The sequence below is a fragment of the Muscardinus avellanarius genome, assembly GCF_963383645.1.
Source record: "Muscardinus avellanarius genome assembly, chromosome: 9".
NCBI classification, from domain to species: domain Eukaryota; kingdom Metazoa; phylum Chordata; class Mammalia; order Rodentia; family Gliridae; genus Muscardinus; species Muscardinus avellanarius.
Genome location: NC_137795.1, coordinates 20,572,623 through 20,599,348, shown reverse-complemented (window position 1 = coordinate 20,599,348; position 26,726 = coordinate 20,572,623). Strand labels below are relative to the sequence as shown.

The following is a 26,726-nucleotide window of genomic DNA, read 5'->3' as shown; positions in this document are numbered from 1 at the left end:
TTCAGGTCTCTTTCTGGACTCCCTATTCTATGCCACTATTCTTTTTTTCTATCCATGTACCAACACCATACTGTTATAATTGCTGAAGTTTTATGATAAGTCTTTATATTTGGTAGTGATAAGTCCTCCAAATCTGCCATTTTAACTAAGGATAATAATTACTTTGCTATTAAAACTCATAGCAACTTACATTAATTGATTACTAATTTTATTTTAGATTATATATGAATTACATTATATTTAATCCTAACAGCAATTTAATGTCTTTTTTATAGGGGGGAGAACTGGGGAATTTACCTAGAGAAATTCTACCTCTGAGCTACACCACCAGATCTTTTTTAGTATTAGTATTAGTATTTTGGTACTCTAAATTGAACCCAGGGCCATTCCACCTCCAATCTACACCCCCAGCCCAGCCCTTTGTGTGTGTGTGTGTGTGTGTGTGTGTGTGTGTGTGTGTGTGTGTGTGGTACTGGGGGTGGAACCCAGGAGCTTTTCTACCTCTGGGCTATACTCCAAGACCTATTTTATACTCTATTTGGAAACAAGGTCTCACTAAGTTGCTGAAAGCCTCACTACGTAGATGAGGCTGGCCTCAAACCTGTGAGATCCTCCTGTCTCAGCCTCCCAAGTGCTGGGATTACAAGTGTGCGCCACCACGCCCCCCTGCAGCCCTTTTTAAACTTTATTTATTTATTTTGAAATAGGGTCTCATGAAGTTGCTGAGAGTCTTACAAAGTTCTTGCAGCTGGCCTCTAACCTGTGGTCCTCTTGCTTTAGCCTTCCAAATGCTAGGATTACAAGCATATACCACTTTACCCAGGTTCTTTGTGTGTGTGTGTGTGTGTGTGTGTGGTACTGGGGATGGAACCCAGGGGCATTCTACCTCTGAAGTATACTTCCAGCCCAATTTTTTATTCTTTATTTTGAATCAGGGTCTCACCAAGTTGCAAAGGGCCTCACTAATTAGCCAAGATTGGCCACAAACCGTGATCCTCCTGTCTCAACCTCACAAATGCTGGGATTACAAGCATGTGCCACTATGCCTGGCTTTTGTCTTTTTTTAATGAAGAAATTGAGGTCCAGAAGGACTATCAAGTGGTCAAGGTCATATTGCAATTGAGTAAGGATACCAAGGTTTTTGCCCAGGCTAAACCAGCTGCAGAGCATGTTCTTTTGTTAGCACATGTTAGATGCCTGGGATGTGGCCTCAGTCATTTTCACAAAATTATTGTCTGTCTTGTGGTGCTGTGTGTTTGGTTTTTAGCCCTAATACTAGTCAGTTATTCTCTTCTTCCTTCTTTCCATGTCCTCATTAAAAAGGCCCACAGGGAAAGCTAACAATGAAGCATTAGGTTAGCTGTTAATGTCTCTGCAGTATAGATTTTCTACTATTTTTAACCATGATAAATGAAAAAAAAGATCATGGAGAGCTCTATCAAAGCAGACTTCAGAAGCTGGGAAGAGCAGAGAAGGTGTGAAGCCACTGATCTTGGGTCCTGAAGTGGGGGTGGTGGCTTCTAGATGGGCTGACTTCTGGCAGTGAGGTAACCTCAAGCTCTCTTCCCTTATTTTCCTCTTCTCACCTATTCTGCATACAAAAGGTTTTGAACTTTTAGCATCTTCCTACGCAGCACCACCCTCTAATATCAAACTATTAAAGAATACTAGGTCTCAAAATAGAAAGCTCAAGGCTTTTCAGATAGAGGAAGAGGATTTTGCTGCATAAGCATAAAGATACATTTGTGTTTGAAAATTCTTAAGTGTGTGTATATGTGTGTGTATGTGTGTGTGTGTGTGTGTGTGTGTGTGTGTGTGTGTATTAATTTACATGTAAGCCACCTGTAGTGCAGGGACTTGAAATGAACTTCTTAATGTCACAGGGCAGCTCTAGAACCCATTCTTTCTACTTATCTTTTAATGGTATTTATTATATTTACAACAGCCATTGTTTTCTGAGATCTTCATAATGGTACCTGCTTTACTTTACATTGCTCAGTGTAAGAGGAACAAATTTACTTTGATAAGTATCCTGGTTTGTATGTGGCTTGTATCCCACTTGTTCTTACACTGGTGGCTTGGGTCCCTATATAGTTATATTAAGATATGGTGGAGATCTGTGTGTGGTGGCAGATGCCTGTAATCTCAATACTTAGGAGGTTGAGACAAGAAGATAACAAATTCAAGGCCAGTCTCAGCATCTTCACAAGACCCTCTGCAACTTAGCAAGTCTCTGTTTCAAAATAAAACATAAAATAGGGCTAGGGATGTAGCTCGCAGGTAGAATATCTCTGAGTTCAATCCCTATTACCAAAAAACCCCAAACAAAACAAAAGCCAGAAAGAATTAATAAACAAAAATATGGCAATGTCTTTATATAGAGCCTAATAGGAAGTTGTTAGGTCATTGAAAGGCCTTGGGAGGGATTCATTCTGGGTTAAGTTAATTTGCTCTCTCATAAAATCTAGTGATAAGAGAAAAACTGGCCTCTGAATTTTCATCTGGCTTCTTTTCTCATCATGTGATCTCTTCCTGCAGTGTACTTTCTCAGTTATTCCATCTGCAATCTTGCATTGTAAGCCACAAGGCCCTCACCAGAGCCAGCAGGTGCTGGTGCCATGCTCTTGGACCTCCAAAACTGTGAACTGGATAAGCCTTTTTCCTTTGTAAAGCACTGGCCCAGGCATTGTGTTATAGAACTAGAAAATAATAAAGCTAAATGTTCCATAAACCACATTCATATTTTTATTTTTAAAGCCAACATGTGTATCAGGCATGGTGACACACATTTGTAATCCTAGTTCTTGGGAGGCTGAGACAGGAGTATCACAGGTTTGGAACCAGCCTCAGCTACTTAGTGAGGCCCTCAACAAGTTAGGGAGACCCTGTTTTACAATAAAGAATAAAAAATAGGACCGGACATATAGCTCAGAAGTGGGATGCCCATGGATTCAATCCCCAGTACCAGAAAAAAAAATGTGTCTAGGTTATAGTTGCCTTTAATGGTGGCCTACTTATAAGTGAATCACATGTCAGCAAATGAATAGAATCCATTCTAGCCTCAACCTAAAAATATCTTAATATTCTAGACTTAAAAGACCAGCGAGTTGACTTTTTTTATGAAGCAGAATCTCATTGTGTTAAAAATAGTGTGCTTAAAAACAATCTGGTTTTTAAAATGCTTTACTATTTTTGTCTCACTGAAAGCTTCTCTCTAAATTTCATTTATAAAATCACTGCCTGCTAATTCCTTTCTCTCCTCAATAAGCAGTTGTTTTCCTTTAAATGCACAATAAAGTTCACTCTCTTTGTTTTTCTTTGTTTGCTCTTAAAACTTCTGATTTAAGGGCCCTACTCTTGAGATTTGGTCTGTCCCTGAAATCTGACACAAGCTCTGGAACAGAGTCTACCTGATAATTAGCAAACATGATAATCTTCTTGGCCCAAATTTGCATTGAGCTCACCTCATAGATACTATGCCATCTTACAAGGCCTAATAAAGTTTGCACTAACACTGTCCTCATTTGGCAGAGGAGACTGAAGCACCAAGAGGTGAAATTGCTTGCCCAGGTAATCCAGCTAGGAGGTAGAAGAGCTGTGATTTTAACTTCTGCATTCTAGCTTCCAGCATTTTCCATCATGAACTCTTGGGTGGGTTGTTTTGCCTTTCTGATAGATCTTAACTACAAATGGACCATATTATCTGGATGGACCCTTCCCACAGAATTGCCTCCAATCCAATCTTAAATATCCTCATTCTGAAAATATTAGAGGAAAAATAATAGAACTTATTATTTTATTCTTACCTCTAATATGATGTGGGGAACTTTTTATATTATTATTGATGCATATTAGTTATATATCATACTGAGGCATAGAGTGATAAGAATATATGTGCACACACATTTGGTATGTTTCCCTTTAGACCCCACCCTCTCCCTCCCATTGCCCATATATGTCATTGAGATTGGTATTGATAATTTTATATATGTGCATAGCATTGTTTAAACTGTTACCTTCTTTACATCGCTATCCTTCCTCCTCTAAATTTCTCTTATCACTCCATGGGAATTCCTGCTCCTCTATCTGAGGTCTTTTTTTTTTTTTTCTTTTTGGTACTGGGGGTGGAACCCAGGGGCTTTCTACCTCCAGGCTATAATCCCAGACCTATTTTATATTTTTATTTGGAAACAATGTTTCACTAAGTTGTGGAGGGCCTCACTAAGGAGCTGAGGCTGGCTTCATACCTGTGCTATCCTCTTGTCTCAGCCTCCCAAGTACTGGTATTACAAGTTTGTGCCATCACACCGAGCATGAGGTCTCTTATGTTTCTCAATTTCTATCTAGCTTCCACAAATAAATGGAAACTATTCACTTTCTGAGACTGGCTAGTCTTGCTTAGCATTATATTCCAAAGTCCCATCCATTTTCTTGCAAAGGACATCATTTTATTCTTCTTTATGACTGAGTAAAATTCCATTGTGTGTATTTACCATAGTTTTGTAGATATAGATCTCTTAATCTATTGAGGGGCACCAAGGCTGATTCTATAATTTGGAAGCATTTTTTAAACAAGAAATCATAAGTCTCAAATATATACAGTCATTTTCATTGACTTTTATGCAGCATGCCAGGTCTAAATTGTCCCTGATTTGCTCTTTACCCAGGTCTAACCACAGAGGAGGGGTCCTAAAGAAGCAAAGAGGGGGACAAGCAGGTACCTTCCTGGGAAGGTAGAAGATACTGGTTCTGGAGAGAGGACAAAAGGTTTCATTAATGGCCTTGTCACTGCAAGCTTCTTCTCTTCACAATTTTCTGGTTTTCTCATCTGTGAAATAGGGATAATAATATTATCATTATTAGTGTAAATTTGGAGACTTCAGACACATAAAGCTCTTTGAGAGCATACCCTCAGCATATGAAATTTCAGCTTTGGCATCTGAGTACATCCATAGATTTGTTGATACAATAATAAGAATAATTGGTTGACTCCACACACATCACACCTACAGGACCCCAAAATTTATTTACCTGATTCTTCTTTTTTTCTTATCTTCTAAAATTGTTGGAACCCTAAGAAAGCTATATAGTGTGCTGGTAACAATTATAAAAATAGTAACTGATAACCACTATATTTTTTTCTTTTGTGGTACTGGGGATGGAACCCAGGGGCATTTTACCTCTGAGCTACATTCCAGTCCTATTTTTTATTCTTTATTTTGAAACAGGGTCTCACTGAGTTGCAAAGGGCTTCACTATGATAACCACTATTTACTAAGTCCATGGTATGTGCTAGATGTTTTTACCATGTACTTTATCTAAATTATATAATTTTATGCTTATAAATTTTATGTAGTTATTTCTTTCACAGATGATAAAGCACATTCAGAGAGTTTAACTCTCTAAAAAATATACCATTCTCAAGAGAATGTAACTTGATATTTGAATATAAGTGTGTCTGCATTATCCTTAATCATTCTTTTTTTTTTTTTTACTTTTTAAAAAATTTTTATTGGTGCACTGTATTCATACATCATAATAGGATAAACATAATACTTTTGTAGACATACATGCACACATCGCCCAGTTAGCCCCTACCCGAACCCCACCCCGTTCCCTCCCTATCCTTCCTTCCCATGCTTGGCTTAGTGTTTGGCATCTAGTATTATAGCAATTTATCCAATATTAATGTTGATAATCTCACATAACAGTTTCATTTGTCTAATACCAAGCTTTTGATGAGTTAAAGATAACATTTCAATATTTCTTTTTGTTTTCTTTCTTACCAGAGAATATTTCTTTCTTTTTCTTTTTTAAGGTGAAACTATCATATATTTATTTTTTTATTTTTCACAAAAAATCTATCCTAATATGGAATATGGACTCTAGATACCCAAAATGATCTCGAAAAAGAACAAAGCTAGAAAATGTATATTTTCTGATTTCCAACCATATAAAGTTACAATAATTGAAACAGAGTAGTACGGCTATAGTGGAGTAAAATAAAATTAGTGGAGTACAATAAAAAGCCGAGAAATAAATTCTTCCATATATGGTCAAGTTATTTTTGACAAGGTTTCCACGAACATTTGGTGGAGGAAATAATTATCTTTTAACCTAATATTGTTGAAAAATAATAATTACATGAAAGAGAATAAAATCAGACTCTTACCTAACACCATATAAAAATATTAACTCAAAATAGATAAAAGACCTAAATATAAATCTTAAGACTATAAACTTTTAGAAGAAAATCTGGGTCATAAAACCTCACAACAATGAAATTGGCAGTGATTTCTTGGATATGATTTCAATGGCACAGGCAACAAAAGGGTAAACAAACTCCCTAAAAAATAAAAGCATATTGTATATCCAAAGACAATGTAAACAGAGTTAAAAGTTACTGGTAGAATGGGATAAAATATTACCAAATGCTATATCTGAAGGTATATTAATATTCCAACTAGAAATCCTAAAAATTAGCAACAATAAAAACAAACAAAACAATTTAAGAGATAGGTAAAAGACTAACATAAATAATGAAACTCCACAGATAACCAATCTTAGATGTCTGTTGGATAGAAAATCTTGTTTCTCTGGTTCTGGTGTGAGTTACCTATTTCTTCTTTGTAGTTAATCTCTTTGAGTATTTTCTCTAGCGCTGGTTTTGAAGACATAAATTCTTTCAGTTTCTGTTTGTTGTGGAAGTTTCTTCTTTCCCCATCTAATTTGATAGAAAGTTTTGCTGGGTAGGAAATTTTTGGCTGGAAGTTGTTTTCTTTCAGAGTTTGGAATATGTTACTCCAAGCCCTTCTGGCTCTCATGACTTGGTTTGGGAAGTCTGGAGTGATTCTAATTGGTTTGCCTCTGAATGTCACTTGGCCCTTTGTTTTTGTTGCCTTTAAGATTCTCTGCTTGGCTTCCACATTGGTCATTTTGACAATTATGTGGCGTGGGGATCCTCTTCTCCGATCCTGTCTAAAGGGAGTTCTATAAGTTTCCTGGACCTGTGTATTGACCTCTTGCTCTATGCTTGGAAATTTTTCTGCTATTATTTCTTTGAAGATATTACTTATCCCTTTGGTTTCACCTTCTTTTCCCTCCTCTATTCCAATTATTCTTAGGTTAGCTCTCTTAAAATGGGCCCATATTTCTTCAATGTCAGATTCCTGCTGTCGGATTTTTTTTTCTAAATTAGAAACTATGTGTTCATTTTTTGAATGATCTTCTTCTAAGATCAAGATTCTATTCTCCATGTGGTCTAGTCGGTTGTTTGTACTTTGAATTGAGGCCTTTACTTCATTAATTGCATCCTTTATCTCTTTTTGACTCTCTCTGAATTTTTTTTGAAACACCTCTATTATTTCTACAGTTATTTTCCTGATTTGATCTTCTAGAAATCTCTGAATTTCTGTTTTATCAGGTTCTGATGTTGTGGGGTTGTGTGCATTCATTGCTCCATTGTTATTTCTCTTTCCCATGATTTCAGAAGTTTGTGCCTTCTCTGGGTTCTTCCCTTGGGTCACTATGACTTCACTTTAGGTGCTCTGGATCTCTAGTCTGTGGTATCTCGGTCCCCACTATTCCTGTACTGGGTTGTATCGCAGAGTCTCAGACCCAGGGAGTCAATCGAGGCTGCTTTAGACCATGGGGGGGGGGTGCCAGGTTGGGCGTTCTCCTATGGTGTCATATCTCTGCCACCGCCACTCCCCCACTGGGTCAAGTCCCTGGGAGTACAGTACTGGGATTTCTCTTCTAGGGGCCGCAATTTGACTCACTATTGTTGAGTACGCAGATGGAGATATAGTGGACTCGGTGAATTTGCTGCTTCTGCCACCGGTGGCACTATGGCACCACTGCTATGCCCTCGGCCGTGAGGCTGGCGTATTTCTTCTCTGCTTTTGAACTCCGCTCTGAGTCCCTGCAAGGTGTGCTGAGCCCAGCCCCTGTGAGCTTTAGACACTCCCTGCGCCGAGAAATCTACCGAATTCCTCTCATCTGATCCGCAGCCGCTCACCTTCGATCGCTGTCCGCCGCTCCTCTCTGGAGCTTGGTGGGCTGTTGAGTGCGTTGGTTTGGTGCCGTCCGGTGAACTTGCCGCTGCCGCCGGTAGTATGGCACTGCCACTGCCTCCTAGGGCGTGAGGCCAGCGTATCTCCTCTCTGGCTCTGGGCTCCGTTCTGAGTTCCCCTCCTCTCTGGGGCCTGGTGCTGCAAGAAAAGATGGCGCCCGCGCCGTTACGCACCGTGGCTCTGGCTGCAGCACTGCGGTCTGGTTTCTTTCTGGTGCCTCGTTTTTCCAGCCCTTTTTTTCTCTGTCCCTTGTAATTACATTTTTTGTTTCTTTGCTGATGGTGTTTTCTGGCTATGAAAGGCATTGATTTTGTAATAGAGATTGGTTGTTAGCGGGGCTCGTAAGCCCTGCTTTCCTCCGTCGCCATCTTCCCGGAAGTCCCTCCTTAATCATTCTTACTTCTTCAGTGACCTCCAGTAATCATACACATGGGTTTTCTTAAACCAATGTCTGTGTGCTTGCTTGAGTTTAGTCTTCATAGCAATATGTGCAGGTGTCTAAGAGTAATACAGCAGAACTCTGAAAAGAATGATTTAAGCAATGCATATACAAATAATCCCACAGAAGGGCATCAGGAACTTCTTTTGTCTATCTAGGTTTAACCCTCATTGTATGCTGACAAAATAGCTGCAGGGACTTCACTCATCACTCCTAGGTTCCAAACACAAAGAAGTTGAAGCAGGAATGCAAAAGCAACAAGCCTTCCTCCCTTTTTTTTTTCTGTTTCTACTTTTATTTTTTTATTTATGTGTGGAACATATTAAAAATGGTACACATTTATTTATTCATTTATTTTTATTTATTTTTTTTTTTTGGTGGTACTGGGGTTCCTGGAAGCCCTTCTACCTCCGGGCTACACTCCTAGACCTATTTTATATTTTTGAAACAGGGTCTCTTACGCCAGCGCGGCTGGCTTCGAACCTGCGCGATCCTCCTGTCTCCGCCTCCCAAGCGCGGGCATTACAAGCGTGTGCCACCACTCCCGGCAGAAAATGGTACACATTTAGACTGTGCTTGGTGCCCTCTCCTCCACTTCCCTTCTCTCCTCCCAACTATGAGTGTCCAGGTTAACCATGCTATATTCATACTTTTTACACATATTCGGATGTAGCTCCTCCATTAATCTACCTCAGGCTTCTTCCTCTCCTATCCTTCCATTCTAGCTTTGCTGAGATTTCCCCTCCATTATCTGGAGTCCCTCTGGTATTCCCAATACTTCCTAGTTTGGGCATATTAAAGAAAACATATGGAACTAAATCCTTACCTCTCACTGTGCACAGAAATCAACTCAAGATGGATCAAAGTCTTAGAAATTAGACCAGAGACTGTGAAGTTATTAGAGGAGGGCATAGGCTCAACACTCCCCCATATAGGCACAGACAGTAATTTTCTCAAAAAGACCCCCAAAGCACAAGAAATTAAAGCAAGAATTAACAAGTGGGATGGCATAAAACTAAAAAGTTTCTTCTCATCAAAGGAAACCACCAAGAACCTAAACAGAAAGGCCACAAAATGGGAGAAGATCTTTACCAGCCACCATTCTGATAGAGGGCTAATATCTAGAATATACAAAGAGCTCAAAAGACCACACTAGCACAACAAATAACCCAATCAAGAAATGGGCAACTGAAATGAATAGACACTTCACAAAACAAAAGATATAAATAGCCAATAGATATATGAAAAGATGTTCTACATCATTAGCCATCAGGGAGATGCAAATCAAAACTACACTGAGATTCCATCTAACCCCAGTCAGAGTGGCAAGCATAAAGAAATCAAACAACAACAAATGCTGGTGATGATGTGGGGACAGAGGAACTCTTTTACACTGTTGGTGGGTGTGCAAAATAGTTCAGCTAGTATTGAGATCAATGTGGAGATTCCTTAGAAAACTGGAATAGATCCACCATATGATCCAGCTCTACCACTCCTGGGTATTTGTCCAAAGGGGTTGAAATCAGAGAACTACAGTATCATATGCATACCCATGTTCATAGCAGCACAATTCATAATAGCTAAAATATGGAACCAACCTAAGTCTCCATTGACAGATGAATGGATTGCAAAATTATGGGAAATACACACAATGGAATTCTATTCAGCTATAAATAAGAACAAAATAATGTCATTCACAAGAAGATGGAAAGATCTGGAGAACATTATGTTAAATGAGACCAGCCTTTCTCCTTTTAAAAGGTCTACTCAGTGATTTCCACTTTTTTTCATTGGTTGAGATTGGTTCACATGGCTATTCCCAGTTACAAGGGAGTCTGCAAATTATATTTTTAGCTGGACCCATTATTGTCATGAAAAAAAGCAGGGTCCTATTAACAAGTAGTCCAACCTGGAGTTTATTGAAATAGATCAATCAAATGACTTCATCCTCTGGGGATTTTTCCAGTGACCAACTCTCTGGGGGAAAATTGGAGAGTTACAGAAGCCAAGAGTATCTTGAGAAAAACAAAAGAGTGCTGTAGAAACTCTGAGCCACATACACTGTTCTTGGGTACGCAGGAGAATTGTCAGGAGTACAGCTTGGCCCAGACTCAGGGGGAGTAGTGGTAGGTTCTGAAGAGGAGAGTAGTTCTATCCTGGTGATTTGAATCTAATCCCACCTGTGCCTTGAATAGTAAGATGCAAGCAGAAGAATCTCAGACCCTAGTACCTCCTTCAAGCATTAGTAGTTATTTTGTGCTCATTGCAAGATTTTAACTTTATAAATCTCTTTGATGGGTGGAAAAGCTTTTATTTTAGATATTTGCTGGGCATATGCAGTGGAGACAGAGTCATCAACAGAATGAGAGAGAAACAGAGAAACACGCAGAGGTAGAATGCAACCCAAGAATAATGGGCTTTGATGCCAGGTTGCCCTGAGTTCTTGTTCTGGTACCATGGCTCTGGGCCCCTGCCACCTCAAACGTCACCTCGCCTTTTTAAATCTCCCATTTCTTAAGGGCGAAAACATTAATAGCAGCTCACTGCTGTGCTTGTTGCAATAAGTAACTGTATGTTACACAGAACCTCTGTCCTCCACCTGGATCCTGGTGACTGTCATTGCTGGCACAGGTGCTGCCAACCTGGCCAGGTGTCCTGTCAGCATGTCCTGACTCTGCACTTGATGGAAGCCATGTTTGACCACAGGTCTCGATGTGGGTTTCTGTTGAAGGAAGATATGGGAGATCCAGGAAAGTGGGTGGATACATTTATTTTCAAAGTTGCCACCAAAGAAAAACACCCTGGGCTCTTGATGTCAATGAAGGCAGGAGGCCAGCTGCTGGACAGCTACACCCTGGGTTTCATATGCTCACTTGAAGCCATCTAAAAACAGCTTGTGATGGAAGGTCTCATTTTTCCAGCATGAAGAAGGGTGAAGTAAGGGTTCCCACCTCCCCAGCAGTGCAAGACTTGCCCAGTGAGCTCACTGAGAAGGTGGCTTCTCAGTGAGGCAGCTCCTTCCCTCTCTTATTTTCCAAGCAAAAATGAGTCTTGGGCTCAGATTTGTCTGTCAATCTCAGCTCCAGTAATCCCATAAACATTTTACCTAGAATATAAAGGACACATATCATCACACCTAGTCTAAAAATGAAACTGCACTAATCTGATTAATAACAACTTCCCAGGTGGCAGTAGTGTCTTAGGTGTCCATTTCATCAGCAGCACTGCTTGTGAAAGTCAGACTGACAGCTCCCTCGCCCAGGGCTGTGGCAGCACAGTTGGTCTGCTTTTATGTTCCAAGTTCCCTAAATAGCTCTGTTTCTCTGGTCAAAGTTTATATTTGTCAGTGTCTCTTTCTCCGAGGCTGTGTGCGTAGGGTGGGTTTGGGGGAGACTTGTGTTTTCTGGTTTATAGTTGATGAGATGCGAACAGGCTCCGCTGGGAATGAGGGGAAATGTCACATGATGACCTGTGACCCTGGAAACAGGTGCTGGTGCTTCTTTTCATGTTGTTACCACCTCCCTGTGTATTTGTGTTGATCATTATCCCTTCTGGAGAACTGTGTCATTTGACCCTCTCAGAAGCCTGGGGAGGCAGGGGAGAGTTTCTTTCTGTTGTTATATTATCATTATTTTTAAAAATCCAGGCCCAGGAAGGTGAAGTGACCTGTTCCTGATTGGCAGAGGCTGTACCTGAACCCAGGTGTTAGGGCCTCAGACCCTTTCTACAAGGCTGCATGCAGCAGCCAGCCTGTTGCCTTCAGCTGTCTGGGAGGAACAGTGCCGCCTGGTGTCCAGATCTACCTGTGCCTTTTGGAAGGGTGAGCTGTACAGGCACACTACTGTTTTAGACTGCTCAAAGCTCTGGAATTCACTATATTCATAAAGGTTGAGTGAAGACAGAAGAGGTAGGAGTTCAATAAATTGTGACCCTGCCAGAGCAGGCATGTTCCCTGTAGGTTTGATTGGGGTTCTGTGGCTGGGGCCCGAACCAGAATATTCTCTGTAAACAGAATGCTGCTTACCACATGGCAGGCTTTAGGCCTCTCCTCAAGAGCAAAAATTCTCTGCTGGAGACTGTTTCTGCACTCCCCTGCTCTTGGAATTCACCAGCCCCAGAGGGTCCGAGGATTAATTAGCCTTTAAAGCGATTCCATCTAAAATACAAGCACTTTTACTCTATTAACATATTTACATACAGTATTTAACTTGTATGTATTTTTGTTGACCTGAATAAATCTCATAAGAGGAATATTTTCTAATCTTTATTCATGGAATGTATATGATTTGTTATTTTTTAATTGACAAGTAGAGACTGTGTACTTATGTTATACAAAATTATATTTTGAATTAAGTGTATATACATTGTAGAATGGCTAAGCCAAGTTGATTAATGTTTTACTGCACATATTTATTTATTATATTGTATATGTACATATTTATTATATTTGTGCTGTACCTTAGCACTAGTTTTCTTTTTTCTTTTTCATTTTTTATTAGTTTTCTGCTAAAACTTTGGAACATACAATATTTTTCCCTGAGCATTCAGCCATCAATTACAGATTTAATTATTTGTGTTCAAAACTACAATTACAGTTTAGTATGACAATGTCACTTTTAAAAATATACTTTTATAAGCCGGGCGTGGTAGCACACGCTTGTAATCCCCGCGCTTGGGAGGCAGAGACAGGAGGATCACGCAGGTTCGAAGCCAGCCACGCGCGCTGGCTTAGGAGACCCTGTTTCCAAATAAAAATGTAAAAATAGGTCTGGGAGTGTAGCCCGGAGGTAGAGGGCTTCCAGGAACCCCAGTACCACCACCAAAAAAAAAAATTATATATATATACTCTTATAAAGCCAGGCATGGTGGCACATACTTGTAATCCCAGTACTTGGGAGGCTGAGACAAGAGGATCTTGTTGCGTGGACAGCCTCAGGTACTTTGTGAGGCCCTATACAACTTAGTGAGACCCTATTTCAACCTAAAGAATAAAGAATAGTGCTGGGGGTATAGCTCAGAGGTAGAGTGCCCCTCGGTTTCATCCCCAGTACTGAAAAAAAAGTACTCTTATTTTTAAAAAAATTTTATTGATGCATTATATTTATACGTCATAATGGGGTAAAAATCTTGTGTGGACATACATGTACATATCACTCATTTAGCCCCTACCCAATTCTCACCCCATTTCCTCTCTATTTCTCCTTCCCATGCTTGGCTTAGTGGTTGTCTTCAATATGTTTAAATACATTTTGTGTTTTAGAGAATTTCCTTCTTTCCCCCCCTCCCATCCCCTCATTTAGGTTGTCTTGTTTGATCCTCTATAGTATTTCCTTTTTCATCTAGAGTTCCTCCTATGACCCATTTCTCCTTAGCTTTCACATATTAGGGAAAGCATCAGATTTCTTATTTTTTGAGGACATTATGCTAAGTGAGATAAGTCAGTCACAAAAGTACTCTTATTGATGTGTTGACCTTTTGGCTAAGATCAACTGCAGTATCAGTTTTTATCAGTTTAATAGATTTGGCTTTAAAAAACCCTTAGAGTACTGTTATGGGGGTTCATAGATTCTAGTTCCTGGGGTTTCACATTGCTCCCATCCAGTGTTTGCCTAGCAGGTATCTGGGATGCAAGGAGGGGCCAGAGCCTGAGTCTGAGAAGGAGGAGTGATGGCCAGAGCCTGGCACTGGATCTGACCCATAGAAGCCCATGATGGGCGGACTCAAAAGTAATCCTGGCTAATTTTATGATTTTGTGCAAGTATTGAACCCTATCCAGCCCTCAGAGCCACCGGTTGTTTTGACCTCCAGCCATCTGTGCCTGGGAATAAAAAACATGGTTAATGGCATCAGATGGTTAATTATCACAAATGTCCCCTGTTCACTGTCACAGAACCCTCTGGAGAAATTTCATGGATATTGTTTCCAAAGTTGGACTTAATTGTATATTCAGGAATGTTCTCTGCCAGTCATTCTGTAGGGAAAGGGAAAATTAAAGGTGATAGAAGAGCTGTACCAGGAGGGCCATTGGAATAGTCTTCCTCAGATCAAGCAGGCAGATACAGGGCCCATATTCAACACCAGGGCTTGTGGGGCAAGCCAGAAGGTTCATGTCCTGCAGAGACCTTATGTGTAGGTCTAACCATCTGACCTCACACTTCTGAGTTGTATGGCACTGTGTTTCAGTTGCTTTTTCAAATTTCTTTTCTCCACATTGCTGAAGCAAAGCTGCCTCCCATGTCACTCTTTTGGGCACCTGCTGGTGACTGTGTCCTCCCAGTTCATTGTTTTAAAATGTCTCCCTTTATTTCCCATTTTCTTCCTTTAGCTAGTGAGACCTGCAACGACTTCCACCCCATGTTCTTCACCCATGACAGATCCTTCGAGGAGTTTTTCTGCATTTGCATCCAGCTCTTGAACAAGACATGGAAGGAAATGAGGGCAACCTCTGAGGATTTCAACAAGGTAAAGGGGATCTGGGGTGGAGGCAGTTCCTCGAGTCACCAGAGGGGACATCCTCCTCAGGCCTGTTTTGTTGTCCCTCAGCTTTCTGCGGAAGTGGTTGTCAAGGTGAGGAAAAGAGGAAGGCTCCAATTTTAGGTGGCTTTACAAATGGGAGCAATCCCTAGGGAGAAGCTTGGAACAGATGTGCTCCTTTTGTCTAAGCCAGAGCTATCAATAGAGAGCCTTTCTTAGAAAACTTTGTCAAGGTGATCTTTTCCTTTCCTAGAGTTAATTTGGTTTGCCTTGTCAACACTGCAAGATTATTGGGAAGGTGTCTCTCTACACCTGTGCAGGAGACAAACACAAACCCAATCAGCCCTGTATCTGGACCTTTGTTTTTTTGTGAATTATAGATGCAATGATAACATCTGCCCTATGCTATGTCAAAGCGAATTTTTATTAATGTGAAAGATAATCTTTCAGCGAATTTTATAAATTCATATGTAGCATTTCTTGACCTGTGATAGCATGGAACCCATTGAATTGATACATCCTTTGGTTTTCTTTTTTCAATTATTTATTTATTTTAATTTTTATTGGTGCATTATATTCATACATCATATAGGGGTAAAAATTTTGTGTGAACATACATGTACACATCACTGATTTAACCCCTAACCAATTCCCACCCCATTACCTCCCCGTCCCTCCTTCTCTTGCTTGGCTTAGTGGTTGACTTTGATATGTTTAAGTACATTGTGTGTTTTAGAGATTTTCTTCTTCCCCCCTCCTTTCTCCTCCTTTAAGTTGCCTTGTTTGCTCTTCTATAGGATTTCCTTTTTCATCTAGAGTTCCTCCTATGACCCATTTCTCCCTAACTCTCACATATTAGGGAAAGCATCTGATTTCTTATTTTTTTGTGGCTGACTAATCTCACTTAGCATAATGTCCTCCAGTTCCATCCATTTCCCTGAAAATGATGTAATTGAGTTTTTGTTTTTTTGATGGCTGAGTAAAATTCCATTGTGTACATATCCCACAGTTTTGTAATCCATTCATGTGTTGATGGACATCTTGGCTGGTTCCATAGTTTGGCTATGGTGAATTGTGCAGCTAGGAACATAGATACACATGCATTAGTTTGGTAGTTTGGTTTCCTAACTTTTGGGTAGATACCCAGAAGTTGTATTGTTGGATCAAATGGTAGATTTGTTCCCATTCTTCTGAGAATTCTCCATACTGTTTTCCAAAGTGGTTGCACTAATTTGCAATCCCACCAACAATGTCTTAGAGTTCCCACTTCTCCACATCCTCGCCAGCATCTGTTGTTGTGTTTTGAACGATTGCCATTCTAGTTGGAGTTAGGTGAAATCTCAGGGTAGTTTTGATTTGCATCTCTCTGATTGCCAGTGATGTTGAGCATTTTTTCATGCATTTATTGGCCATTTGAATTTCTTCTTTTGTGAAGTGTTATCCTTTGATTTTCTATGTTGTAATTTCACACAGGGAGTGACTTTTCCATGGGAATGTTGGGTAAAAAGAAAGGTGTTGACTGACAGAAAGGAAAGAAAAGGGAAGCACAGTTCAGACTTTTAGAAATAAACACAATATTTATCCTGTAGTAAAGGCCTGATTCATAAAATGCCACAAGTTGGGTTTGGATTAGGCATAGTTTGCCCTTTAATATTTCTAATGTGCTACTATATTTGGCTTTGGGTAGGGATGGCTTGTACTTAAAGAGACATAATCGGAAGAGTCTAAAGAACCTGTTTCTATAGATGGCGATGTGTTTATGGGCTCTGAATTCCAATGCTCTTAATTTTCTTGTTGGTCTTTGCTTCCCTGTCACCATCTCTTCAAATTTACATCTTGTTCTTCTTTTCTCCCATATTTCTTGTGTGTGTGTTGCATCCTGAATTAGATGTTAAACAGACAGAAAAATGGGATAAGGACTCCAGTCTCAGGCTCTTACTAGCCTTTCTCCCTGGGCCTGGTGATTATACCTTCCCTGATGGCAGAGAAACACTGTCCCATTTTAGCCAGATAAACCATCTTTCTTTTGCATCCTGGGCCTACTGAATTCACTGAATTAGGCCCCAGGGATGCCCCTCTATGAGAACTCTGGTCTGCAAGCTACAGTCTAGAGCTGATAGGCAAGGTTTGAGGAGGACAAAGGAGGAAAAAAGCCATTAATTCTTTCTTACTTAAGAGCACAGTCTCCTTGGTATATTTCACTTGATTATGAGAGACCCAGAAATCCAGGTGCAAATCATCTCTGTAAAAGAGGAAATCTTCCTATAATCAAGCCAAAAGAGAGGCAAATTAAATCAATAGTCATTGACAGTGGCTATGGCCAGTTTGCCCTAGATCAGTCTGACCCACGTGCACCAGGGTGTGAGAGCACCCAATCCACGGCTTTACGTGCAGGGATACCTCCTCCTCCAGGGGAGAGGACTTCACCAGCCAGCATGGGCTGGCACTGGTCAAGAGCGCATTTCAAGGGAAGTTCAGGGATGGGAAAGATAAGATATCTCATTTTCTACATTAAATAGTTTTGCTGTATGCTTTTTTATCCTGGTTACTTTTATGACTAAAAAAGTATATCCATTATATGTGACATAAATATGTGTGTGTATACACACACACACACACACACACACACACACACACACACAACACACATATGTATATATATCACATTGATTTTCTATTGCGTATAACAAATTGCTATAAATTTAGCAGTTTGAACAATAAAAAATTATTTTATAGTTCAGAAGCCAACAGTGGGTTTCAGTGGACTAAAATTAAAGTGTCAGAAGAGCTGTATCTCACTCTGGAGGTTCTTGGAAAAGATGTATCCTTGATTTTCCAGCTCCTGGAGTATGTCTGCATTCTTGGTTTGCCCCTGTTTCTCCATTATCAAAGGCAGCAAATGCAGGCCCAACCCTCTCCATCACTCTGATCTCTCCTCTCTTTTTCCTCCACTTTTAGGGGACCTTGTGATTACATTGAATTTGGACAAACTGGAATAATTTCTCCATATTAAGGCCCAGAGATAGAAACCTAAATTCTACCTGTAACCTACAGTTCCCTTTTGTCATAATATGTGACGTATTCACACAACATGAGTAAGGACAGTGGCATTCTTGGGGGCCATCTGCCCATCACAGTAGGCAGACACATATAGCTTCCTCTGAAGCTGGGCCTGATTTTTAGGCGTGTTTATCAATTTTAATTAATGAAATGTATACAGATGAGGTTTTTGCGTTTTTTTAAAATTTTTCCTGGATACAGAGTTCTACTCGAAGCTATATTTATGTCCCTTTTGTTATGTTTCTATTCCACCTCCACTAGCCTTTTTCAAAAAGAAAGGCCTTGTGTAAGAGCCATTGGTTTACTCTGAAAGCTTTTTTTTCCCCCGATTTCTTCCTATTGCCTCCCTATCAGCCACTGTTGGGTTTTACCAGATAATAAATTGAAGAAGAGAAAAAGTGCTGAAATTGAAATCAGTTCACTTTTTTTTCTTGTTATTAACTTAGTAGCAGGGGAGATTAAATTTAGGAAATGTGGGTTTGGGATTACTGGTAGATTTAATGTTTTTCTTATTTGTGAACACTGTCCAAATTCAAATTCATAAATATCTTAAAAGAGCCCAACATGAAACAATGTATTTGAATTTTCTCAGACATTATCACAGGTTCTTGCTGCTTTGAACAAAGTATGGAAGGCAGGTTTCATTGCCACCCTGAGGCCCAGAACTCTGAGAAGGCTTGGCTACTGTTTTTCTTCTCACTGATGAAGCTGTGCCTCTCAATTCAAATTTTTAATTTATTCAACACTCTACAGCAAAGTTTATCAGAAGGAATCACACCTGCAACCGCCTTGCTTGGATTCAGTTAACTACCATCTAGTGCTTGGTAGTTAACACTGCTGCTGAAAAAGCGTGCTTGGAAAGGCAGCTGTCTCCCGCTCTTCCGGGCCTGCGAAGCAGCAGATGGGATGCTTTTTATTTATGTAAGAAAAGTAGAATTGGAGAGTGATTAAAATATTTATGCTTTGAAAAGTACTTTCTTTCAGTTTTTCAATATAGCATTCTGCAGGATAATCCAGTGATTTAGACCATTGAGTTTGTATTCTACATTTTTGCCTTTTATTACCAATATTTTAGAGCATGCATTATTCATCTTTATGTGAGGATCAGAGAAGAGCTGAACTGCAATCTGGTTACCTCCTCACAAGCGGCCCCATAATCATTTCATTGAAATCTTTATTTTTGAGCAGGGTGGAAATAGAGCACAGATAATTTGGATATTTCAGGTACAGTATTCTCATTTAAAGCTTGAGTGGATGACTACTTTTCTTTTAAAATTTTAGCAGGATGTACACATCAAAAATATTCAGCTGGGCATAATGGGCACACCTGTAATCCTAGTACTTGGGAGGCTGAGACAAGAGGATTGCAGGTTTGTGGATAGCCTCAGCAAGTAGTGAGACTCATCAACCTAGCAAGACCCTGTTTCAGAAATAAAAATAGGGCTGGGGATTTAGCTCAAAGGTAGAATGACCCTGGGTTTAATCCCCAGTAACATACATACACACACACACACACACACACACACACTTGTGTAGTGGTGTTTTGCAGCCTTGGCTATGCATTAGAATCACGTGTGGGGGCTGTTATTCTAGCATCCAACTGCACCAGATACCAATTAAATCATGGGTGGAGGCAAAGCTATCAATGAGTATTTTCATTAATATAGATTTGATCAGTAAAGGTGATTTGTGTCCATTGAATTCCCATGAGCTAATGTTTGGTGAGGCATATCACCAACTGGTACAAGACTATGCTTTGATCGAGTGGGATGTCTATTGGTCTATATAAAGCAAGCTCTAATTCTCATTCTGCTAGTTAAGAGCTCTACACTAAAAAATTAATTAAAAATAAAAATAAATGGAGAAAAGTATCTCATCGCCCTCTCCTTCGTGATGTGATATTAAATTGAAATAATAAGTGTAGCAATACTTTGAGGAAGTTAAAAGTCATGTGCACTTGTAAAATACTTTTTTCGTAATCATAGGATCAATCCTGTCCATGAAGTATTAGCAAATTGCCCTTTTCAAAAGAAGACTTATTTTGTCCCTTATGTTAAGAAGAAAAAGATAAGTGAAACTGTCTATGAATATCTCATTAAGGTCTGTGCTGAATTAATTACCTATTTAACTTTGGCAAAAATAGGCCTTAAACTGAAAATCTTATAGATTTTGGCACTGCATTCTTTCAAACAACTTCATTAGGTACCTTAGTTTTCCATGGGTGGAATTCTAAAAATCAGTAGATCCCATAATTGTCTTATACTTAATAACTGACCAGAATTAAGGCCTCTTCAATAATTACCTACTTGCATAGATCTGATTATAATTAAATATCTTTAGAGACCATCAAAATATTTGTTCATAGCATTTGTCTTTTTTTAGGCTTAGTCAAAATCAACATTATAAACCAAGATCACATGATTTCACCACTTTCAACTTACCCAAATGAAAGAACCTAACGACTTGAAAAATGTAGTCACTTTAGTGTAAAAAGACCATTTTGAACCCTTTTCTGGCAGCATAATAAACTAAGCACACATGATAGAGGTTAGAAGCTCAGGCTTGCAGATGAGAAACCATCTCTGCTTAAAATAGCAGAGACTGTGTACTGGGAGAACCCAGACTCAACAAAGACACAGCTGCCCCTGGCCAGGCTGTGAGCTTCATCTGCCTCAATGGGAGAAAATCTCAATTAGGAAGAATTGGCGATGAGACCAGAAGGAAACATGCTGAGAACTCCCATGGAAGAGCATCCATAGAAAATAACCACCAACTAGTCACATCTAATGCTTTATGGTGAGATATAGAAAACAAGTGATTGCATTTATGAACTTAAAGGCAGCAAATACATGAAGAAAAGAGGGGAATATGCTCATGCTTCAAACTCTTCTCAGCTTACTGTTTTACTGTGCATGCTTTTCAGGGGACAATTATATATTCAGGAGTCTCTTTCCTAGGCCAGCTCAACATCACAGAGGCGCAGACAGTGCTCTGTTGGTTAGCTGAGCTTGTCCAGGGAATGAAAGGTGGTCTGTAACTCTCACTATGAATAAACATGAATCTCCTCATTTGCATGAGGCAGGTGACTGTAAAATATCTTGGAGCATATTATGAAAGGAAGCTTTGTGTGTCTGTGCACAGGGGAAGCTGGGAGGACTCTGCATTGTTTGTCTTCATTAGAATTCCATCTAGTGCTGCTGTTATTGATCTGAACTGGGCCTGGTGTGGGTAATAAAGTAGGTGTACATTTTAATTGAAACATGAATATTTAAGTAGAGGAGAAGTTTTTTAAAGAATCCTAATAGCACATGGCGAAGTTACCCATTTTTCTTCTGTCTAGGCTATTAACTAGTATTCATTCAAAAGGCTTTTCCTATTCCACACAGGTCTTTGGGTTGCCACACACAATCAAACCTCTAGAAGTAAATGCATTACATGAATAGATTTAGATTTTCATTTGATGTTTCCCATTGACTAGGTAGCAAATGGTTTTGTGCATGTCTGCACTTGAACTATTTATTTCAGGTGGTTTCAGCCTTTTATGTAGACTCAGCTGCTTTCTCTTAGTAAGCAATCAAGATAGGTCCTCTGTATTATACTATTTAGTATTATTATACTAATTATATTATCTAAAGACAGCACAAAGACTGAGAATGACTTTACTAACATATTCTTTTGAAGAGGTATTTGTTTAAATAGAGCTTAGTGTATATGCTTTATAAAAAGAAATGTATTAATAATAGTCACATGTCCCAGGCCAACTCAGGCTATTATAGAGCACAATTTCTCAATCTCTTTTGTATTACTATACCCCAGAGAAGCCATTTTAGACTTTTTATCCTTACTTTAAGTTTTAATTACATATATATTACATATTTAGAATTTAGATATTAAAATGAGTACTATTTCTCCCTCACAAGACATTTTTTGCCCAAATGGGGATGAGATGCCCCCCCTCACTGAAAAGTAGGGCTAAGAGCAGGCAGAAGCACTGATAGCAGTGCCAGCCTGGCCTCTCACCAGAAGCACAGCCTTGAGCTCCAGTGTCTTTTACTACCAAGGCCATTCTTTGTACACTATTAGTGACAAGAACAACAATAGTATTCCCCAGAATCACTGTGAGGATTAGGCCCCCTAAGATTTTCTTTGCAAATGGTCCTATGCAAATGAGAGGTGCTAATCTCAACAGACAAAACCATAGTCGATAGTAATTTGTATTTGATGCTTTGAGTTCTCAAGATAGATCAACTAACTGCAAATACATATTTCCTCATGCCTTTGTACAGAGATGTATCAATATTCAGTTTGGTGGCAGAAAGGGATGTTGATCACGGTAGGAACAAAATCCTAAGTGAGAGAGCCCTCTTGTTTGGTTCTCAATGCCCAGGGTCACTTGTCCCCAGCTTACTCACAAACAATATGCTGCAAGTGACTTGTGGCTGGGCACCATGTGACTAAGGTCCCAGGGCCTGTCTTCTACCTGGATGAACTTGTGCTAGAGACTCACAACTCACAACTTTGATGATTCCTCATCTGTGAGCTGGGAATAGGCATGTTACCAGACCAGGCTGGCTCTGCACTCTCATGGTGTTAGGTAGGCACACTGCTTGGTTCAGTCCAAGTCTGCAGCCAGCACCACTCAATGATAATGTCAAACTGGGAGAAAACCAGGTAACAGAATTCTAATTGCCTCTGATAAAGAAAAGGAACCTCCTAACAATGCTAATGGTAATCATTTTCAGGAAAGGTAGACAAACTACTTTTTTGGGTTTAGTGACTAACTTAACAGAGCTACTGTCATTGTGACTCTGGCTGCACAACATCCATAAAACATTTTTTGGGAAGGTAGACATGACTATACAGAAGAGGTTCATTTTCAGGTGTTTTGCACCTCCCCCTCTTCCTGCCCCTGCATTTACAAAGGGGGATGTACAAAGACCTCAAGTAATGGGAATTAAGTTAGATCTTGTTGACCCTGTTCATAAAGTTGCCATAAAAACATCTTAAAATCTGTTAAAGGTTAACTGGGACTATCAGCAAACTGAAGTAATTGCAAATATGTTTTTTATCTGATCATTCTCTATAACTGGAGCATTAATACAAATTGCATGTGCTATGAGTGGGTTTCCTAAACAATTTTAGATAAGCCTGACAAGAATAAATATATTTGGGGTTTTCTTTGCGACTGAGGTTTGGCAGAGTTCTTACTTCTTTTTTACTTTATTTTTTGTTTTTAATTTATTTCTTGAATATGTGTGAAAGTATGAATGTAGAATGGTTAACCTGGACACTCACTGTTGGGAGGAGGAGGGAGAAGTGCGGGGTGGGAGAGGGCACCAAGCATAGTCTGAGTTCTTCTGAAATCTTTCTAGAACACGTTTATTTGCATGTATAGCATGAGCTAAAATGAGACTTACCAGCTATAACTGACAGCTATTTTTCTAAAGAACAAGGCAAAATGCCAGTGACTTGGTTCAATTTTGGACCATCCATGAATATGAGAAAAAATGACCACTCTCCAAGTGAACTGCTTTACATAGTTTTATTCAGTGGCTTCTGAAACTTCTTTCCCTTTTATTAAATATAGGTTGGGGCTCTTTGCAAGTTGTTAACAAGTTCCTATGACCTGAACTCCAAATTCCATTGTGGATTATATGAGGGATTTGATAATGACCCCAAAACCTTTTCAATTAAAATAAAATTACCAACTTTTAAACTATGGCATAATGATATTTAGGCTTTTTAAATTAAAGGACAGATGGAATTGAATTGCTTAGCTAAAATGGGTACCATTAAGTGGGAATCTCTCATGAAATATGAGTCCTCCTTGATTTAAAAGAAAATATTTATTCCTCAGTTGGAAAGTAAGTTGTGATAGGTGGGAGGTTGAAAATATATTTCTAGAAAGGGATTTGTCTCCTAAGGTAGATCAGAATAAAGAGTATATAGATGCTGTTAATAAGTTCTTCCCTTCGCCATCTGGGGATACAGACAAGGCTAAATTTGACATCATTTTCTCCAACCCCTTTGCAGCCATTGTTAAAGAAAAATGGACATTAAAACTTGAATTTAGAGATGAGAAATTGCTAGTTTCTTTATCTGCCCTCCTTCTCTGTCTTTTTCTGTTCCTATATCTTTGTGTCTTTGCCTGCTTTTCTGATAAAATTTTAATAGTAGGTGCTCAGTGAATCTCTGATGGAGGTAGTCAACTCAGATGTCACTCCTCCAACTGGGATAACACCTTTTAAAAAGTTCTCAACTTGCAGCTATCACTTTGGGCTGCAGCTCACTCAGATGCCCTAGAGGATGCCCTAGAGATGCTACCCTTTCTATTTCCCTGTGAATACCCAGACCCTAGAACATATCACAGTGAGCTGCAGTTCTCAGGCTTCCTGAGAGCAGAGCCTTGTACTTTCTGTATTCTTAGAATCTAGCACCATACCTGGAATGCAGTTACCATCCCACAGGCATCATACCAACAGGTTGGCCACAGGAGTGCCCATATCTTGGTTAACAGTCACTATCTAAGCTGTACTTTCAGTGATATCTGGTCTTTCCACAGTGTTTACTTTTATCTACATATGATGGGCACTGTGGTAGCATGGGAATATAGAGGCCATAAGACAAGATCCTTTCTATCTCCTGAAGTTGGCAACCTAGTAAATTTGTGTTTGGAAGGTTAAGGGCAAGGCTTTCTTTGTGACACCAATCACTGGCCAAATCTAATACAATCACCGTATGTTCTTTTCATTTCTCATCATTGCCCTGATTCAGACCTGCTTCTCTCACCTCAGATATGGCCCATTGAGTGGTTGGTCACAGTTCTTCATTGCTCCATGGTGGTAGCCTACTTCCATATTCTTGCCATGGCTTATGGAAGATGAAGTATATTTCCCCTAGCCTTTAACTTGTGGGTTGGCCAAATAACTTTCATGGATTTTATTGCTTGTGTGGTTGTTTTGGGCTCTTGCACTTCTACCATCATCATGAGAAGGACATACCCTGAATATGCACTGTGCTCTAAGTGTAGGTCCCAGAATGAGACATGTAAGGTACCGTTTCTCCAATCAGCCTCAGGGTTACAGCTTAAAACAGCCATTTCAGCAGACCTATAGAGCTGTAAGTATAAGAATAACTACTTCTTAACTGTCAGGGTTATTTGTTACACAGTATTATTATGGAATGACTGTTGAAAGTACCAAATATTGCACTTGACTTATCTTCCAGTTTTGAAACCTTTATACTTTTCAAATCTCCTACAATATCCATCTGACCCTATCTTTCTTGGTTATAATCCTGTCTTTTTCTTGACTCAGAAAATATCATGGCTTTAACAAGATGTTCTGATCTCTGCTTAGTTAGCTAATATACTTCCCCTGCCTACACACCCATGTCTTTACTTTGCACCTGCCCTAGGATATTTAGATACATCCTGAGTGCCCACCATTTCTTGATGTGCTCTAACACTTTCCTATTGCAGGCATTAGCTCATCCCCATTCACTCTGCCAGGAATGCCTTCCCCCATCTGCCTGTTGAATTTCTACTTATCCTTTAGCATTTGCACATGTGGCACCATAGTGAGATAGTTACCATCTCCCTTTCATTCAGTATGAAATTTTGCACCTCTGCCTCCACAGCATGGAATTCAAAATTTCTTTTGGAAATATTCTGGAGCTCTTTACTGGTTGTTTTATTTTAATAAATCTATATTTTCATATTAAATCAATGTATCATTGAAAACAAGAATATTTCAATATCATTCAGATGCTTTTTAAGTAGTACCTGTTCAATTACTTTGGATTGAATATTGAACAAATGGCTAGAAATGTCTAATCCACTCATCATTGAAACTGATCCACCTGTCCAATTATCTGAAATCATTTGTAACATTTTAATATGAGATGATCATTGTTGTTCAGTTTCCAAGGCCCCTATTTATTTCATTCTACAAAAAAACCCCAATAAGTTGGATTGAGAAACACTTCTAAACCCACCCATTAAATTTTTTTTCAGATGTCAATACTTGAGAAAGTTATTAAATGATTCTACCACTTGTTTCTTAATGAAATTGACAGTAGAAATTATTTTAATCTATATATTTATATAAGGTTAAATCCTCAGAGATTGAATCATTGGAAAAAAAAAAACCTGAATTTCCTGAATTTCGGTTTTCCAAGGACTTTGCTGCAGCTCCCTGTTAAAGACAAATCCCAATATTTCTTTTCTCCCCTTCTTAGGCATGCTAAACCCACACACCCTGGCAATCCAGGGAGCCCTGCTTCCTCACTTGTCTTGTTTACAGGCCAGTGGGGAAGATGCTGTCAATAATGGCACCTATCCCAGCATAGTTGACAAGAGACCTTCCAGTGCAGAGGACAAGCACAGCTTTACCCATTCATCCCATTTAGGTTACTGGTCCCTATGCAAGCTGACCTAAGAAATGCATCCTGTGTAGCAAGCATATTGAATCACAACCATGAGTACATCAGGCCATTCAAAAAAATTATTAGTGTTTTACCTTTACCTCTGAAAATTTCCCTTAAATTAAGGGGGAAAAAAAGCAGCACTATAAGCAGTCAGCAGACTTCCCTGGGTCCCGTCTTCCTTATTTCTCTCTCACATATCCATTTGCGTGGCTTGGCTGGATCTGAAATATATGGCATATGGCTTTTTCCTGCTT

General features: G+C 39.4%; 1 protein-coding gene across 2 annotated transcripts in view; it reads left to right on the top strand.

The window, feature by feature from the left end:
- The window catches only part of ELMO1 (engulfment and cell motility 1), a gene marked incomplete at both ends in the record, with an annotated part of 563,076 nt that overhangs the window by 318,916 nt on the left and 217,434 nt on the right, over positions 1-26,726 (top strand). For both annotated transcript variants that reach the window (XM_080701947.1, XM_080701948.1), the window contains one exon: positions 14,837-14,973. In XM_080701947.1, the coding sequence (XP_080558073.1) occupies positions 14,837-14,973 (137 nt within the window). The remainder of the gene's footprint in view (positions 1-14,836; positions 14,974-26,726) is intronic.